The sequence below is a fragment of the Galeopterus variegatus genome, unplaced genomic scaffold (genome assembly GCF_000696425.1).
Source record: "Galeopterus variegatus unplaced genomic scaffold, G_variegatus-3.0.2 Scaffold8434, whole genome shotgun sequence".
Taxonomy (NCBI): Eukaryota; Metazoa; Chordata; class Mammalia; order Dermoptera; family Cynocephalidae; genus Galeopterus; species Galeopterus variegatus.
In genome coordinates, this window is record NW_007734545.1 from 30,675 (window position 1) to 49,190 (window position 18,516).

Here is an 18,516-nt window from a genome sequence, read left to right on the forward strand (position 1 = left end):
TACTTAAAAAAAAAAAAACCCTGGTATTTGCCCTACAGATTGTAGTTTAGATTTTTAACTAATTTAAGTCCACTTTCAAGTAACACTATACTATTTCACAGGTAGTGCAGGTAACTTAAGAGTATTCCGAGTTCTATCCTCCCACCATTTATAACAGTACTGTCATTTATTTCACTAATTCATATGCTATAGTCTATAATCACCCAATGAATCATTACTGTTACTTTAAGCAGTTATTTAGATCATCAAGAAAAGCAAAATAAAATAATTTATTTAACCTTTATACCTTTCCCTACACTCTTCTCCCTATATGTAGATCCAAGTTTCTGATCTTTATCATATTTTTTCCTTGAAGAATTTCCTTTAATATTTCTTGCAGGGAAGGTCTACTGATGACAAACTCCCTCAGTTTTATTTTATTATTATTATTTAGGAGCGCCGCTGCGCTTCCCAAGCGGCGCACTATCCAGTGCGCCACCGGGCCGGCCCTTATTATTATTATTTTTTAATATGAGTCTTTATTTCTCTTTCACTTTTGAAGGATAAATTCACTGATATAGAAGCTAGTTTGGTGGTCCTTTCAACATTTTGAATATTTCACTCCACTCTCATCTTGTTTGCATGGTTCCTTATGAGAAGTCCACTGTAATTCTTATTCTTATTCACCTATAGATAAGGTGTTTTCTCCCCCTTGGGCTTCTTTCAAGATTTCTTCTTTATTTGTGGCTTTATGCAGTTTGAACATGATATGCCTAGGTGTAGATTTTGGGGGTATTAATCCTGCTTGGTGTTCTCTGAGCTCTCTGGATCTGTAGTTTGATGTCTGTACTTAATTCTGCAAAACACTCACCATTAATAACTCAAATATTTTTTCAGCTCCATTTGTTCCTTCCTCTTCTTCTGGTATTTCAATTACAAATATGTCACACCTTCTGAAACTGTACCACGGTTGCTGGAGGTTTTCAGTTTTTTCATTCTTTTTTCTGTGCATTTCAGTTTGGGAAGACATATCTATTGACATATCTTCAAGCTCACTGGTTCTTTTTCAATCATGTCCCAGCTATTAATGAACGCATCAAAAGCATTTTTCATTTCTGTTGACAGTGTTTTTGATTTCAAGCATTTTGTTTTAATTTGTTCTTGGAGTTTCCATCTCTCTGCTTACATTATCCATCTGTTCTTGCATGTTTAATACTTTTTCCATTAGAGCCTTTAACATATTATATTTTAAATTCTCTGTCTGAAAAAAAAATCATGCCTCAGCCTGGTTATGATAACTGCTTCGTTTGTCCAGACTGGTTTTTTTTTTTTTGCCTTTTAGCAATGCCTATAATTTCTCAAAACCAGACATGATGTATAGGTAATAGGACAGAGGTAAATAGGCCTTTAGTGTGAGGTTTTATATGAATTTGGCCAGGAGTTGGGCTGTATTTAATGTTAGCTGTAACTGTAGGTGCCAAAAGCTTCTAATTTCTCTAGTTTTCTTGTTTTTATCCCACTCTTGTCTTTGGGCTTCTTTAAAAACTCTCTTTAGACAAGAGTCTGTGTCTTGCCACTCTTTTAGTTATAATCCAGTTGTTACACCGGAGCCCTGTTGGTGTAGTTGTAAAGCATGGTGGAGAGAACATGTTCTGTAATATTATAACTAAATATCAGTCTTTTAGAGTCTTTTAGTGAAACTATGTCCCTGAAAGACAAGTGTATTTTTAGTCTCCTGTCCCCTACCCCTATTCCCCAGACAGGAAGGCTAGAGGGGACTGAAGTCCTTAGCCCTTCCTCTAAGTCGGGTAAGGTTCTGATAAAGTCTTCTCCCCTAGAGAATAGACCTTTGTTCTGGAGAATGTGCTGTGTGTATTTCACAATGGTTATTTTTCACCTCCCCATGCCAGAGCCACAATGGGATCTTTCTTGACTTTTCATCCGAGAACCTAGTGAGGTTCCCAGAGGTAAAAACCCACAAAGGGGCTGGAGTTTCCCTAAGACTGCAGCCCCCCAGACATTTCTCACTCTCTTAACTGGTTCACACTCGGCCTCTGCCACTTTATTAAAATTATCATTTAAGCTTTCCTACTGTCTATGGCTTTAGTGGATTTTGTTCCAGGTAAGCAGATATTGGCTGTGACTTTCTGATTTCATCTGTCTCTCCAGATTTCAGGGTGACAGTTTGAAACTATGACCTCAGTTCTCTTATGGGTCCAATAAAGTCATTTTCAGTTTGTTCAGCTTTTTTCTTGTGGTAAGGATGGGAGTGATGCCTCACAAGCTCTTTATTTGTCAGAGCTGAATCTAGAACTATTGGGTTCCTTTTAAAGTTTTCATTTCTCTATTGAGATTCCCTATATGTTTTTTCATTAAGACCATATTCTCCTTTAATTCTTTGAACATATTTATAATATTATATATTTATAATATGTTCAAAGAACTTGGAGTTTTTGTTCAATGAATCCAATATCTGGGCCCATCCAGATTCAGTTTCTATTAACTCTCTTTTTTCCTGGGTATGGATCTAATGTTCTGATTTCTTTGCATGTCTCTTAATTTTTAGTTGAAAATTGTAGATTTGGGGCAATACATTATAGCAGTCTGGACTGTGTTATGTTCTCCTGAGGATTGTTAGTTTTATATTCTAGCAGAAATTTAATCTGCCTGGTCTCAAACTACAAACTATTTCTCTGTGGTGTGCAGCAGCTGACATATCTGCTCAGTTCTCTCAACTTCCAACTGTTCCTTTTTTAGCATGGTTCTCTGATTTCTTCCCCTCTCTCCCTCCTCCCAATGGTAGCATAGTTTAGTAGTCAGCCAAAGATCTGAGTAAAGTTTATTCTCAAATTTTGGACCTCACCCTTTTTGCATCTCTTTTACTTTCAGGATATCCCCCCTAAATTTCCGGCCATTCTTCCAGTCCTGAACTCTGTTCTGAGTCACCTTGAAACAGTGTCTTTTGCTGCCAGAGCTATGAGAATTGGAGGTCACCCTTAAGCCAAAAAGCGACAAGTTCCCATTTCCTATCCATTCCAAGATTAAATCAATTTCCTATCCATTCCAAGAATAAATCAATTTCAAGGATAAACTTTTCTGGTTGCTGCCCGCTTCTGGTCGCTTTATAGTGCTTTCAAAGAGTTGGATATGTTTAATATATTTTGTCCAGATTTTATAGTTATTATCTAGAGGAAGGGTTTGACCAATCAACTCATTCCACTATTCCTGAAACTCAACTCTCTATGATTATAACTTTTAAGATGAGAGAACTCTGTGTTGTTCCACGCCATTAGAATCTAAAGTCTAGCAATAATAACTTGCATTCAAATTCAACTTGTTGAATCTATTGATTTCTAGATAAGTGAATTTTTTTTTTCGTTAAATTTTTATTTTGTCAATATACACTGTATATGATTATTATGGCCCTAGATAAGTGAATTTTTGAAACGGTTTCCCAAAGTAATCTCAAAGTTTACTACCGGAATCCCAATAACAATAAAACATCAAAAATGGTCACTAGGGGCCAGACCGTGGCTCACTTGGGAGAGTGTGGTGCTGATAACACCAAAGCCATGGGTTTGGATCCCTATATAGGGATGGCCGGTTAGCTCACTTCAGAGAGAGTGTTGCTGACAACACCAAGTCAAGGGTTAAGATCCCCTTACCAGTCATCTTTAATAAAAAAAATAAAATAAAATAAAATAAAAAAAAGGTCACTAGAATGGGATTCTTAGTAATAAAAAAAAAATACAAAAAGAAAAGATTTATGCTAACAGTTAATTGTTAGACAAGTAAAAAGTGGATTAGAATTCCTAAGGAGAAAGAATAAGTAAAGGAGGAACACAAGAGAAGGGGTTAGACAATTTAGGAGGAAATAATCAGAAATCCTTTGGCTCTATTCAAGATTTTCCATCAATTTTGAGATCGTGAGCAAGAATTCTTTTTCCCCACATATAAAACAAAGACAGAAACATATACTTTCTTCACTTCACTGCACATGGAAAATGTTTTAATACATTTTTCAAGTATTCTGGAGAATGATGCTGGTTGAATCTACATTATTTTATTTATCATCAAAAACAAATTATCGATCTATGTTGGTTAGAGAAGCTGAAATTATGAGACAGCCAAATTAGTCAACTTTCTCATATTCACTTCACATATTATATGTAGAGGAGGTCTACCTCCTCCTTTCTTAATGCTTTGGTCAAAATCAAAAAGGTAAAGATGAAATATAAGGAAAGGACTGGATTTATGAGGGGGTTTTTTGTCAAAAAAACAATAATTTCAGTGAATTCAGCTAATATAAAAATAATTTTTCAATACTGGTAGTTGTACCTTGTGCCTACTTCATAAATTAGACATCTAATTTTATAACCTATTTTAATCAGGGCAACATATATGTCAAATTAAGCACTATAATAAAAGAATGACCATGTAATCTTTTGTTTCTATTTAAAATAAAGCAAATTATTACCGGAGGCGTAAATCTTCCCACATTTTCAATAATCCACAGAGCATTACTATCTCATAGTATTTTTTCCAGCATTCAACAGCCTCTGCTGCAGTTGGATCTTCTTTAATATTGCTCTGATATTCAATGAGCTCAACACGCTTGTTTTTATATTTCTCCAAAGTTTTTTTAAAACGTTGTGCAATAGGACCAGGTATTGTTCCATCCTGTATATCACACCACCTGAAAAGTATCAATATATTTACAGTGTTTACCTTTTATAATGTGCTGAATAATTTTCTAAACTATACTTACAAATTAATTCTTTCTTCAATAAGAGCAGTATAATTCTCACAACTTTCTTCATCATCCCAGTCTCTCCAAAGAAAGTCATAAAAAAACCTAAGATAAACCAAATTAAGATGATACTAATCAAAAGCAGACATTACTATGTTTAGAATTTTAAAAATATTCTGGTGTCAGAATTCTCTACATGAATCTCAATTCATAAGCAAAATATTTTTAAATGAACTTTCAATGAACTAACAATAAAAAATAAAACTTTAAAAATTAGATGATCTAGATTCTATTTTAGGTAACTGCAGATAAGCAGATAATGTTTCTGGAAGTGGGATTATAAATTTCAGGTTCTAAATTTCATGTATTTTGGCTATAATTTTGTTCAACAAAGAATAAGTCAGATATAACCAAATTTGCATTGGTGGGTAGCATTAGAAAAACAAAAACATGCCAAAAAATATTCTGTATTTTGTTTATGGACAGCTTTCCTCAAACTGTATCAATTTATAAGAAGCAATCATAATGTGAAAGATGACATCTAGTATTTGTAATGACCTCAAATGCTGAATAAAATTTAACATATTGAAGATGCTTAAATATGAACAGAAGTTAATGTTACTTATTTCTAGAACTCTTTTTAATTCAATTTTTGTAAAATGCAAGGTCAAAAAATGGCAAACTTTTCATTACCCACAAATAATACTTGTGAAAGGAAACGTTTTAATTAAAAGTTACAAATACAATAAGTTAGTTAAAAATGGACAAATTTAATCCAGTAGTGAGTAAAATTAAATAAATAAATATTTATAAAGTGTTTTTATGAGCAGAAGTTACACATTAACTTTTAAATATAATTTTAACTTTCAGAAATAAAATGCCCTAATACCTTACAACTTCTAAGGCCAGAGCAATATCACGTATATCAGTATGTTGTCCTTCAACAGGATACACTTCCAAGAGAGGCACACTGTGCTCCAGTTCCTCCAAAATCTCATCAACCAAATCCCTTGGAATATTTGCAATGTTAGAAGAAAAAGGCTCAGCAACAGAAACAGTAACTTTGAAACAAGATGATGAGTTTTGGCGTGGTTTACAATTTACCTAAGATAAATATTATAAGATATATAATTATAAATGTAAGTAAACCACAGGATTTCTTTCTTATATGACTAACTACAAAGTTTCTTCTTTCAAATTTTTTGTGATATCTGACAAGCAACATATATAATAATTATAGATTAATATTAAATAAAATGTGAAGTTTTTCAAATCCTACTTCTTAAACACATTAGTTTTTAAGTTTCACAGAAGGAACTACAAATATCTCCTACATTATTTATTTCTAAGTTTGAGTTGCCAGACTTTTGCATTTCATAGAACAATACATTTAAAAAACCTTTTTGGATTAATTTTGCCACAAAAGTTTGTTGAAAAAAAAGTGCTACCTATATCGTATCATTTGTAAAAGAAAGGCTATTCAAATAGCTGAAAGAGTAGAAAGCACATAAAGAATAAAGTCCTTAAATTGAATAGATTTAGCTTCATAAACAACATGCTATATTTGTGCATCTTATCTCACCACAATATAGTGATACCTGCAAGTCTTGTCTGAAAATCAGTGCTTGAGAACCCGAGTCATAGTACTCACTATTTTTAAAATGTAACAAATTACATTAACACAAAATTTAAAATATTAGCACAAAATTAAATATTAATACAAACACTTCCAAAATTGATTTTGAAAAATGCCAAGTACACGTTCAATAAAATGCTTTATTGTTAGGTAGTTAGGTAAAAAAACGTATTTTAAATATTAACAAGTGTTATAATATATATGACAACAATCACTCAAATATATAAAATACCTTCAAATTACTAGCCAAACTTTAAAATACAAATTTTATAGTCAATTTAATATAAATTCTATTCCTCAAAGCATTTATGGGACAGAAAAAACTAGAAAAATAGAATAACAAAACTGGGTGTTTGAAAATAATGATCTGCTACACCTATTTGTGACAGACAAAAATATATTTCCAAGAAGTAATTATAAAATTTGATATTGAGCCTTTTATTTTAATATTTCAGTTTAAATTTTTAATCTTTATTATACATGCATATGGATTTAGAATGAGATAGCTATACCAGGTTTGTTACAAAAAATAGAATTCCTTGATAGTCTTCTACCACTAATTCCTGATCCTCAGAGGCAACCATTTTTAATTCTTTTAGCTGACTATTTCAACATTTACACCTTTATCTTTAAATAATATGCTTATATCATTACTTGTAGTTTTGTTTTGTTTCAGTTTTTGGCATTATATAATGTCTTCCCACTCTGAAAGATAAGAATTTAGTTCTCTCTTTCATTTTCCCCCATCTCCATTACATAAACCCACACTCTCCTGGCCCTTCACCCACCAACATGGTTATATCTTAGTATTCACCCTTTACCTTAATATGTTTGAAAATTTCACAGGTGAGCCATCTAGTATAAGCTCATTAATTTTCTTTTCCTGCAAAAATTTTTGTTTTCCCAGGAGTCAGTCAATGTATCGCTTTTCATTTGCTCAATTTTCTATGTGCCTTTCATTGATTTAACCTAAATTCCTTAAGTTGTGAAAATCTCCTTTCAGTATGTTCAAATAGAACAGATTGCATTTGAAATGAAATACTGGTTTCATTTTTCTTGAAGCACTCTTTTTCATAGTTCTCTGTCAAGTTCCAATTTGAACTGACTCTCTGGGCCTGCTAAGTACAGGCATCTCTTTGCTATCTCTTTGGCATCATCCTGGGAATTCCCTTCACTTTTCTCTTATGTTTGCTTCTCTACATTTTGAATCTGTCTTCACATTTCTTGATTTGTTCCTCTGACTAAAGATGACATCCATTTACTTCCTGAAAAAGGTGCATTAAACATAACTTTTGAGACCTTATGTATTTGAAAATGTCTTCTTTCTACTCTTAACTTACAATGTAACTGGGTATGGAATTCTGGGGTAGGATATCACTTTCCCTGAAATTTTCAAAACTATTTTTTCTTTCTTTCTTTCTTTCTTTTTTAAAGATGACTGGTAAGGGGATCTTAACCCCTGACTTTGTGTTGTCAGCACCACGCTCTCCAAAGTGAGCCAAGGGCCAGCCCTCAAAAACATATTTTCATAGGATTTTAAAATTAAGAATTGCTGTTGAGAAGTCCAGTGCCATTCTTTATATTAGCCTAATTATTTTTTCTCTCTGGAATCCTGCTGAACCTTCTCTTTGGCCCCAGTATTTCCAAATTTCACTATGTACTGGACACTAAGTGGGCCCTTTCAATCTAGAAATTCATGTCCTTTGGTTCTTGGAAACTTTCACAATTTGACAATGTAGTAGATTGAATTATGTCCCCCAAAACTCACTGGAACTTGAATTGTGCCCCCCAAGTTTTATGTATTAGAAACTTAGCCCCTACTGTGACTGTTAAGAGGGTGGGAATCCTATTATGTTAACTGGAAGGTGGAGCCTTGAAGAGGTGATTAGATTGTAGGACCATGCAGTAGTGAATGGATTAAAAATGGTGGTGAGGGGTGTGGTTCTGAGGGCTTTAAAAGAAGAGAGTATGTCTCTCTTGCTCTCTCTCTGCTTATACCATCTTGCAATGTGAGAACCCTGGGTCACTGTCACCACCACCAGATGGGCTTTGGACTTCCCAGCCTCAGAAACTGTAAGCAATAAATGTTTTTCTTTATAAATCACCCAGTTTCAGGTATTTTGTTATAAGCAATAAAAACAGACTAATAAAGAAAATTGGTACCCGAGAGGTGGGGTGTTGCTTGTAAGGAGTACTTGAAAATGTGGAAGTGGCTTTAGAACTGGGTGTTGAGGAGAGACTGGAGGAATTTGGAGGAACAGGCTAGAAGAAGCCTAGATGCTGGTGAAAGTTTAGAAGACAAGAAAACCAGGGAAAGTTTTAGAGACTGGTTAAATGGTGGTGAACAGAATGCTTATGGAAATATGGACTATAAAGACCCTTCTAAGGAAGTCTCAGATAGAAATAAGAAGGAGTTTATCAGAAACTGAGGCAACACCCTTCCTGTGAACTGGCAAGGAATTTGGCTGCATTGTGTCCATACCCTAGGACTTTGTGGAAATTGGAACTTGCCCTAGGACTTTGTGGAAATTGGAACTTAAGAGTTGTGAACCAGAATATTTGGCAGAAGAAATTTCTAAGCAGCAAAGCATTAAGGAAGGTGCATGGCTGCTTGTAACAGCCTATGCTGAGTTCAGGCAGAAAAGCCATGTGGTAAAGCCAGAATTTAAAAGAGAAGAAGAGTGTAAAGATTTGGAAAATTTGCAGCCTGGCCATGTGGTAGAGAAGCAGAGAGTATTTTCAGAAGGAAAACTCAATGGTACTAAGATTAACTCAAAACAACAGGATTATCACGAGAAGGAGAAAAAGGCCCTGAAGGCATTGCAGAAGGCTCCAGGGCCAACTCTTCCATTTCTGGCCCAAAGACCTAGGGAGACAGAATGGTCTTGGCAAACAGGCCTAAGGCATCCTCCACGGGCTCACTGCTCAGGGCTACCTTGGGAAGCTGCTTCCAGCACCACCACCCCAGCTGCTTTGGCTAAATTGGCCCCAAGTGTGGCTGGACCCACAGCTTTGGAAAACACAAGCCAGAAGTCTTGGCGGCATCCATATGGTGTTAGGTCTATAGGCTCACAGAATGCCGGAGCTGGGAAGGCTTGGGAACCTCCACCACGATTTCAAAAGATCTAAAGAATAGCCTGGGGACCCAGGAAGAGATCTCTCACAGGGGCAGATTCACCACATAGAACCTTCACTAGGGCAATGATGAGTGAAAGCGTGGGGTCAGAGTTGCAGCAGAGAAACCCCATCAACACCATGCCTAGTGGAGTCGTGAGAGCAGGACCACCATGGATACCCCAAACCTGTGGAACTACCAGAGTGGAACAACAGTCTGGGAGAGCTGAAGTGTGGCCTATGATCAGGAAAGCCATAGGAGCAGAACTGCCCAAGAACTTGGGGATCTGACCCCACACCAGCGTGCAGAGGTCAAACATGGAGTCAAAGTACCTGATTCGCCAGCTTTGAGATTTGAGACTAATACAGGCAATTTGTTTCTTCTGTTGTTCTCCCTGCCGACTTCTTCCCCTCCTTCACCTCTCTTCCTCCACCCCCATCCCCACCAGCCTCCAGAACACCTATTTGGATGTTGGACAAGATCCCCTAATTCCTCTTTCTTTCCAGTTCCTTAGCACTACTTCATGGGAGATTTACTCAACTTTATTTTTCAATGCATCTAATCCTTCTATTTAGTTTTTCATTCCTGCTATCATATTTTTAATTTCCAAAAGCTCTCTTTCTTTCTTGGAATGTTCCTGTCATATAGGTTCCAGTTCTCGTTTCATGGATGTTTTATCTCATCTTTTCTTTCTGAAACTATTAAATTTTTAAAATATATATGTATATATGTTTTTCTCCCTATCAACTCTGTTTCTTCCAAATGTCTTCTTTTATGCTGGTTTTGACCACTGTTGTTTTTTTTTTAAGATGACCAGTAAGGGGATCTTAACCCTTGACTTGGTGTTGTCAGCACTATGCTCTCCCAAGTGAGCCAACCGGCCATCCGTATATGGGGATCTGAACCCGTGGCCTTGGTGTTATCAGCACCACACTCCCCCAAGTGAGCCACAGACCAGCCTCCTAGACCACTATTTTGATATTAGTGTTTCCTCAAATATCTGGTGACTCAAACAGTCTGCTCATATTTACGAGTGGAGCACTAAAAAGGTGACTGGAAGATCTGTGTATATGGGTGAAACAAATCCACAATGGGCTTTACTGAAGGATGATCTGCCTAGGCTCTTTCCATGGGAACTCCAGTATCTTTAGGTCTTTTGATCTAATTATACAAAAATCTTCCAAATCTCTTGCCTGGAGGTATATGCTTTAGCTTCCAGTGTTCTAGAAGAATCAGGACAGAAACTAGAGGATCCCAACATTCAGTATCAGTATAGTCTCACTTAATTCTCTTCTTCTCAGTGGGATACTCCCAACACTTAACCATGCTTCTCAAGTTGGCTTCTTAAACCTGTAGATTTATGTCTTTTGCCAAATTTAGGAAATTTTTAGCCATTATTTCTTTGAATATTTTTTCATGTTCACCTCTTTCTTCTTTCCTTCAGGGATCCTGAAGACATGAATGTTAGCTCTTTCTTTTTTTTTTTTCTTTTCCTTTTTGTCTTTTTCCGTGTCCGGCAACGGATCGCAACCCTCAGTGTCGCGCCCGTACCGGACAGGGACCGGCAACGGGATCGCAACCCTCGGTGTTGCTCCCGCACCTCGCTCAGCCAGTGAGCGGGAACCAGTCTGTATGTGGGATCCGAACCCTCGGCGGGAGCGTCGCCACACTCCCAAGCAGTGCACTGTAGCAGTGCGCCACTGGGCTGGCCCGAATGTTAGCTCTTTTGTTACAGTCCAATGTATCACCGAGGCCCTATTTTCTTTCTGGTGTTCTTCAAGTTCATTAATTGTTTCCTCTTTCTTCATTCTGGTTTTTTCTTTTTCTTTTTTGGCCTACACCTATTGGTGTTTCCAGGTTTACATAATTGGGAAAGAATTTTGTGATAAACTATTGAAAAATATATAGAAAACTAAACACAATGAAAAATGACATTATTAGCTCTAGGAATTTTTTTTAAATGTCCAGGAAATGAAAATTAATCATAGCTTATCCATCTATGAAGTGTTTACATATTCATAATAAGGTAAACTATGAGTATCTGATCAAATCAAAATTCCTATATAAGTATTTTGGGAGGAAGGGAACATGCGGAAAACATGGGTATGAGGTAGAACAGGGAAGGGTAGTAGTGATGGTGTATATAAAAGAGCTAAACCCCCATTTTAGTGGGAGCATATATGTAAAACTTAAAATAGAGAAATCAAGATGTAGCAATATAAGCTTATTACTTGGAGACAGGGAATTAATACTATTATAATGAATTAAACTGGTTGAAATTGGCTGTACCTGGAAAATATAAGAAATGGCAGCAGGGGGTGGATAGGGTTTGGGTGACTGCAGCTTTTCATAACAAAAGTTGTGACTCTATTTGACTCTATAAACTATGTGCATGTTTAACTTTGCTAAAACTCAGAAAACAATTTAATAACAAATAGGTAGACAGAAGGTAAGAAAATTGAGACATTTAATATATTTGGGGGGCCTTTACAAATGAAATAAAGGAGAAAGACAAGGTAGCTAGAGGGAAGATAAGAGTTCCAAGCAGTTTAAAATGTGCATTTAAAGGCCACTCAGAAAGTTCAGAAAGTAAGTTATAAATGAAGACAAAACAGGTAGCTAGAACAGGCTCTAAAACAAAGAAGTCTACTACTGAAGTTAGGGTGATAGAAATAACCATTGTGGAAATAATCATAATGCAATATGCAAAATTTTTGTTGTTGTTGTTGTTGTTTTAAAGACTGATAAGGGGATCTTAACCCTTGACTTGATGTTGTCAGCAATAACCATTGTGGAAATAATCATAATGCAATATGCAAAATTTTTGTTGTTGTTGTTGTTGTTGTTTTAAAGACTGATAAGGGGATCTTAACCCTTGACTTGATGTTGTCAGCGCCATGCTCTCTGAAGTGAGCTAACCAGCCATCCCTGTATAGGGATCCGAACCTGTGGCCTTGGTGTTATCAGCACCACACTCTCCCAAGTGAGACACAGGCTGGCCCTGCAAGATGTAAATGTTTGAGAGCAGCTCAAAGTGATTAGTTTCCCTCTTTAAAACTATGATACAGTCAAATCAGGAAAATAGACAGTTTCCAAAATCCAGTATAAGCTCCCTTAAGCCTCTTCAAATCAAAGATTCTCTAAGCCTGATCAAGGAATATAAATAAAGTTCTAAAGCATGTTGACAAAAAAAATGGGGATTGGGAAATAGGTACCTACAAAAAAACTTATTGATAGTGACTAGTATATGCTGTTTGCACAAAATTTTAATATCAGCCATAATCCTATCACCAGAGATAACCACTGTTAACCTTTTGCTTCTTATCTTCCAGCTTCATTCTTATGTATTTACCTAATTTACATAATTGGATCACACTGTCTATCTAGTTTTGTCTTCCCTTTCATTTTACATTAAACAATGAGCACTTTTCTAAGTCATTAAAAGTTTTTTTGTTAATGTAAGTTTTATGACACATTAATATTCTCTTTTTAAATTTTTTACTTTATTTATTTATTCATTTATTTATTTGCTGGCTGGCCAGTACAGGAATCAAATACTGAACCTTGGTGTTATCAGCACCATGCCCTAACACCAAATGACCTAACTGGCCAGCCCCAGACTACACAATATTCTATTTTGTGGATAGGTCATCGTTTATTTGACCAGCATCCTATTATTAAACTTTTGTGGTATTCCCAATTTTCTAATTTTGTAAATATCACTGTGATCACCATAATACATAAATCTTTTTCTGCATTTCTTATTTCCATAGAATAAATTTCCAGAAATAAAATAAATTATTTTAAAGTTCTTGATTTATTTTGCCAAACTGCTTTCTACAGAGGTTATAAAAAAGTTTCCTTAATTTCCGGACCACTTTGTAACCAAAATTAATTATATGCTAGATTTCCTTCCAATCAAATATTACGTTTCCAAGTTTTTTGTTTGTTTCTTGTTGTATGAATCTGTGGTAGAGAGAATAATGGCCTCCAAAGATGTCTGTGTCCTAATCCTTGGAACGTGTGAATATGTTAACTTACATGGCACAAGGGACTTGGCAAATGTGATTACACTTAAAAACACTGAGAATTCAGAGGTTAAACTTGATTACCCAGTTGGGCCCATTCTAATCACATGAGTCCTTTAAAAGGGGACCACCTTTACAGCCTGCAGAGAACCAGAGAAATGCACTGTGAAGAGATGGAGGAAGGGGCCAGAAGCCACAGAATACGGACAGCTTCTAGAGGCTATAAAAGGAAAGGAAATGATTCTCCCCTAGAGCCTCCATAAAGATATGCAGCCTTGCCGATACTTGATTTTAGCCCAGTTAGGCCTGTGTTAGACTTCTGACCTATAGAGTCATAAGATTATAAATTGGTATTGTTCATACTGTCAAGTCTCTGGTAATTTGTTATGGCAGCAATAGAAAACTAATACAGCATCTGAAAAAAAGAGATTCAGGTCCACAGGAATAAATTATTGTGACTTCAGAACAAAGAGCATTATATAGTGTCTTAGATTGTTTTCTGTTGCTTATAACAGAATACCTGAAGTGGGGTAATTTATAAAGAAACAAAATTTATTTCTTACAGTTCTGGAGGTTAGGAAGTCCAAGGTTGAGGGGCTGCATCTGGTGAGAGCCTTCTTGCTGATGGAGGACTCTCCACAGACTCCCAAGGCAATGCAGGGAATCACATGGCAAGGGGACTGAGTGTGCTAGCCCAGGTCACTCCTCCTCTTCTTATAAAGCCATCAGTGCACTCCATGATAACTCATTAACTCATTAATCCATTAATCCATAAATAGATTAATCCATTCATGAGGGCAGAGCCCTAATGACCCAATCGCCTTTTAAATGCCCCACCTCTCGGGCCGGCCCGTGGCTCACTCGGTAGAGTGCGGTGCTGATAACACCAAGGCCACGGGTTCGAATCCTATATAGGGATGGCCGGTTTGCTCACTGGCTGAGCGTGGTGCTGACAACACCAAGCCAAGGGTTGACATCCCCTTAGCGGTCATCTTTTAAAAAAAAAAGATAAATGCCCCACCTCGCGGGCCGGCCCGTGGCTCACTCGGTAGAGTGCGGGGCTGATAACACCAAGGCCACGGGTTCGAATCCTATATAGGGATGGCCGGTTTGCTCACTGGCTGAGCGTGGTGCTGACAACACCAAGCCAAGGGTTGACATCCCCTTACCGGTCATCTTTTAAAAAAAAAAGATAAATGCCCCACCTCTCAATACTGCCACTTTGGGGATTAAGTTTCAACATAAATTCTGGAGAAGACAAACATTCAAACCATAGCATATAGCATCATTGATACTTCAGTGCAAGTGAGACTAAAGAAGCACAGAAAGACAAAACAAAGTTTGTATTCTGCAGCACTATCTTAAGAGGTCCCAAGAGCTAGTCTCACTTGATTTACTGCCACATTATTAAAAGAATTAGAATCTGACAATACACTATTCTGCTTTTTTTTCTGTGCTCTCTTTTCATCCTAACTTTCTAATGTTTAAAGGACATTAGCAGCCTCTAGAGCATTCTAAAGTAATCTAATCATTTGTAATTTTGCTTGTTACTTTTTGGAATAAGGCAGAGAAAAACTAAATAATCAATGCATTGCATGTAAAATCTTAGAATTTGATAGAACACTTAGAAAACCTAATCCAGTGCGTTTCCACAGAACTTTAGAGATCTTGAAAAGTTTAATGGAGTAGCAGGACAATAATGAGGTATAAAGAGAGAAGCCAAGCAATTGCTAGAAATAATTTGCTTTAGTGTACTATATATACTAGGCTTCCCCATAAGACTTGAGTCAAACATACAGCTAAAAAAAAAAGTTAAAACCAGTGATACACAGTCCACCTCCTTTTATTTTAACCAGACGAAAAAAGTCCAAAGAAGTTATAAAAGATCCAGGCAAAAGCTACTGAAAGTCTAAAGATGAGCAAATCTCCAAAAAACATTAAAAATAGAGTATTATAAAAAATTAACTAATCCCAAAACTCTTTTATATTCCTTTGTAATCTCTAAGGCTGAAAATATGTCATTCTTTGTAAACTGCCACTAACTTACTTTTCATATAACACTTATTTTTTAATTGTTTCCAAGTAGTGTTTAAAATAATGAGTTTCAAATACAAATTTTTCTCGTGACCAAATCTACAGATTTAAAATATCTATGTAGGGCAGGGATAGCATTTATGAATATAAATACTAATTTCTATACGAGGGTAATTGATATTTAAGGGAATCAAATTTGTAACATTAAGTATGCCACAATGTTTAGCCTACAGACCTAACAAAGCAAAATCTTATCAGATGAAGGCTTAGAAGTTTTCAAAGGAAAAAAAATCTCAAATTTTACCAATAGTTTTCTCATCCATTTCTTTTTCTTTTCTCATCTGAACTAAACCTCATAATTCAGATAAACCAAGATTAAAGGAAAATGATGGAAAAAATTTTATTAAAGACTAAATTAATTTTTTAGAAATACACCTGTTTTTTTTATATTTGAATAATTGAAATGAGGCTAATATAGTCTAATACCACTAGATTCTACTTAATGATAACTGTTGACAGGTAAATGGGTGTTAATATTCCCCTTACCTTCTTTTTACACTTTTAATTTGCTTAGAAACTTAAAATAGAAGTAAGTTTTGTCAACCCTTGTATAAGTATCAAAGCTCCGAATTAATAAAATATTTCAGTTGTAAAAAGAACTATAATTTCACTCAAAAGACTAAAGATCAAGTAAGATTTATTTACCTCAACCAGTATACCAACAAAAGGAATAGAATCTTCTTCATATTTCACGAAGAATAACTCAGGATCAGTCTTCCAGACTCCAAGCCATTTGTCTTTCAACTTTAATTTTTCTGACAGATATATACTCATAGCCTCATCAGCATCTTCTGCCTAACAAAATAAAAATATATAATATGTATAAATATGTGAAATTACAGATTTATTTGTAACTAAATACTTGTACTGATTTCTATTTTAAAATGGAACAAATACAGCCTTAAATAAAGGTTTTTCATAAAAGCTGAAAATTATATATTTTAACTAAAACTATACTTAATGGAAAACCCCATAAAATTAAAAAATTAAGGGGCCAGCCCGGTGGTGCACTGCTACAGTGCGCCGCTTGTGAGAGTGGCAGAGCTCCCGCCGAGGGTTCAGATCCCACATACAGACTGGCCGCTCACTGGCTGAGCGAGGTGCGGGTGCAACACTGAGGGTTGCGATCTCGTTGCCGGTCCTGGTCCGGTACGGGCGTGACACAGAGGATTGCGATCCGTTGCCGGTCACGAAAAAAGACAAAAAGGGAAAAAAAAAATTAAAAAATTAAAAGAGATCCATTCACTCTGAGTAATTCAGTGATGAGACATCTACTTATTATTTATGTCTTCAAATTATTTGTTTTATTAATCCACTCAGCAGAAGGAATTTAATTACACATATTCAGAACATAGTAATTATCATGTTTAAAAACAGTAATTTTTTCTGAACTTTAAAGATGTAGTGGCCTACTTAAAACATATTTGGTATATTAAAAAATTAAGATAACACTCTGCTCTATAAAATGCATGAGCATATTAAGCATTCAATAAATATTTGCCCATCTGACTTTTTTTTTTTAAAGATGACCGGTAAGGGGACCTTAACCCTCGACTTGGTGTTGTCAGCACCACGCTCACCCAGTGAGCCACGGGCCGGCCCAGGGCTGTCCCCTTAACACAATCCTTTCTATTTGACAGAAAATCTAAAATCTTAACTCCTGTAGGACAGGGACTGCGTACCTCCTTATAAGATGGAAACTCTACAAAGGTTGAATTAATTTGATTTTTTGAAACGCGGGTTTTCTTTGTGCCCTTTGCACGCCCATCACCCTAAGAGGCAGACCCCAGTTCCCCTTCTCCTCCAGGATCTGCGCCATGTTCAGGTCCGTTTTCTTCTCGTTGCCCTCACCTTACAGCCCTGCAGCACCTTGTCGCAATACAGCGCCACCTTCTCGTTCCGCCACATCCCCGTCATGGGGGACACGCAGACTGGAGGCAGGGGCTGCGCCTCCTTTTCATGTTCCTCAGGCACCGAGAAAAGGGGCGCCGCTTCCTCCTCCTTGGCCGCCCCTCCCGGGCCCTCGGCCTGAGAGCCGGGCAGCAGCTGGAGCCGCCGCCGGGCCGCCTCCCGGCCCGCTTTCCCCTTCACCGGCCGAGCGGAGGCCACCACCGACCGCACCCCGGACGCGGTGCTCGTCAGGGAGGCTGCCGCCGTCGCGTCCCCGGGGGACGTGGAGACAGCCTTCCCGCCTCGGCTGCCCGGGCTGGTGGTGCGGACCGAGTCCTCAGGGACCGCAGCCCTGGGCCCCGACGCCATTGCCTCGCCGCCCGGAGGGCCAGCCGCAGCCGTTAGCCACTTTTCCCGCCCTGAGCCGCGCTGGCCAATGGGCGCGCTGCGCTCTCAGCGACCGCAACGAGCGAGCGCGGGGGCTCGAGGGTCCCGTGGAGAGGGGGTGCTGGGGACGGGGCTTGAGGGGGGTCCGGGTGCTGGGGGCGGGGTACGGAGCTGGCTGGGACCCCGCGGGGCACCCGGGCTCCGGGCAGGTGTGGGGACAGGGTGGAGAGTGTCCGGGAGCGGCTCAGGGAGGCGCCCACACCAAGGGGTGCGAGCCGAGCCCCACGGCGCTCGCTCTAAGCCCACTGCTCTCTCCTGAGAACCACTCCACGACGGAATTCTCCCTCTAAGTGGGTAATTCTTTAGGGTCCTCATACGTTTCAGGGCGATTGTGATTCACACCCCGCGTCGTCAGGACCTAACAAATGCTCCACCTCCCACTCCACACACGTGCATCTGCACAAACACAACCTGAAAGAAAATGTATCTTCATACTGGGAGGCGATAGTAACGGGAACCTTTTGGTTATTAATGGAGAAAACCCTAGTGACAAATCCAGCGACCTAGATTCCCCCCCGCCCCCATTCACAAGGTTCCTAAAATAAAATTTCCTTTACATTTTAAACAGGATGATCCC

General features: G+C 37.7%; 1 protein-coding gene across 1 annotated transcript in view; it reads right to left on the minus strand.

The window, feature by feature from the left end:
• The window catches only part of SHCBP1L (SHC SH2-domain binding protein 1-like), a 41,773-nt gene extending 23,646 nt beyond the window's left edge, over positions 1-18,127 (minus strand). Inside the window, exons 1-5 of the mRNA XM_008592886.1 lie at positions 17,454-18,127; positions 16,248-16,397; positions 5,619-5,833; positions 4,748-4,834; positions 4,457-4,675 (exon numbers count right to left, since the gene is read on the minus strand). Coding sequence (XP_008591108.1) covers positions 4,457-4,675; positions 4,748-4,834; positions 5,619-5,833; positions 16,248-16,397; positions 17,454-17,861 — 1,079 coding nt within the window. The 5' untranslated portion in view covers positions 17,862-18,127. The remainder of the gene's footprint in view (positions 1-4,456; positions 4,676-4,747; positions 4,835-5,618; positions 5,834-16,247; positions 16,398-17,453) is intronic.
• Between the last annotated feature and the right edge of the window lie 389 nt (positions 18,128-18,516).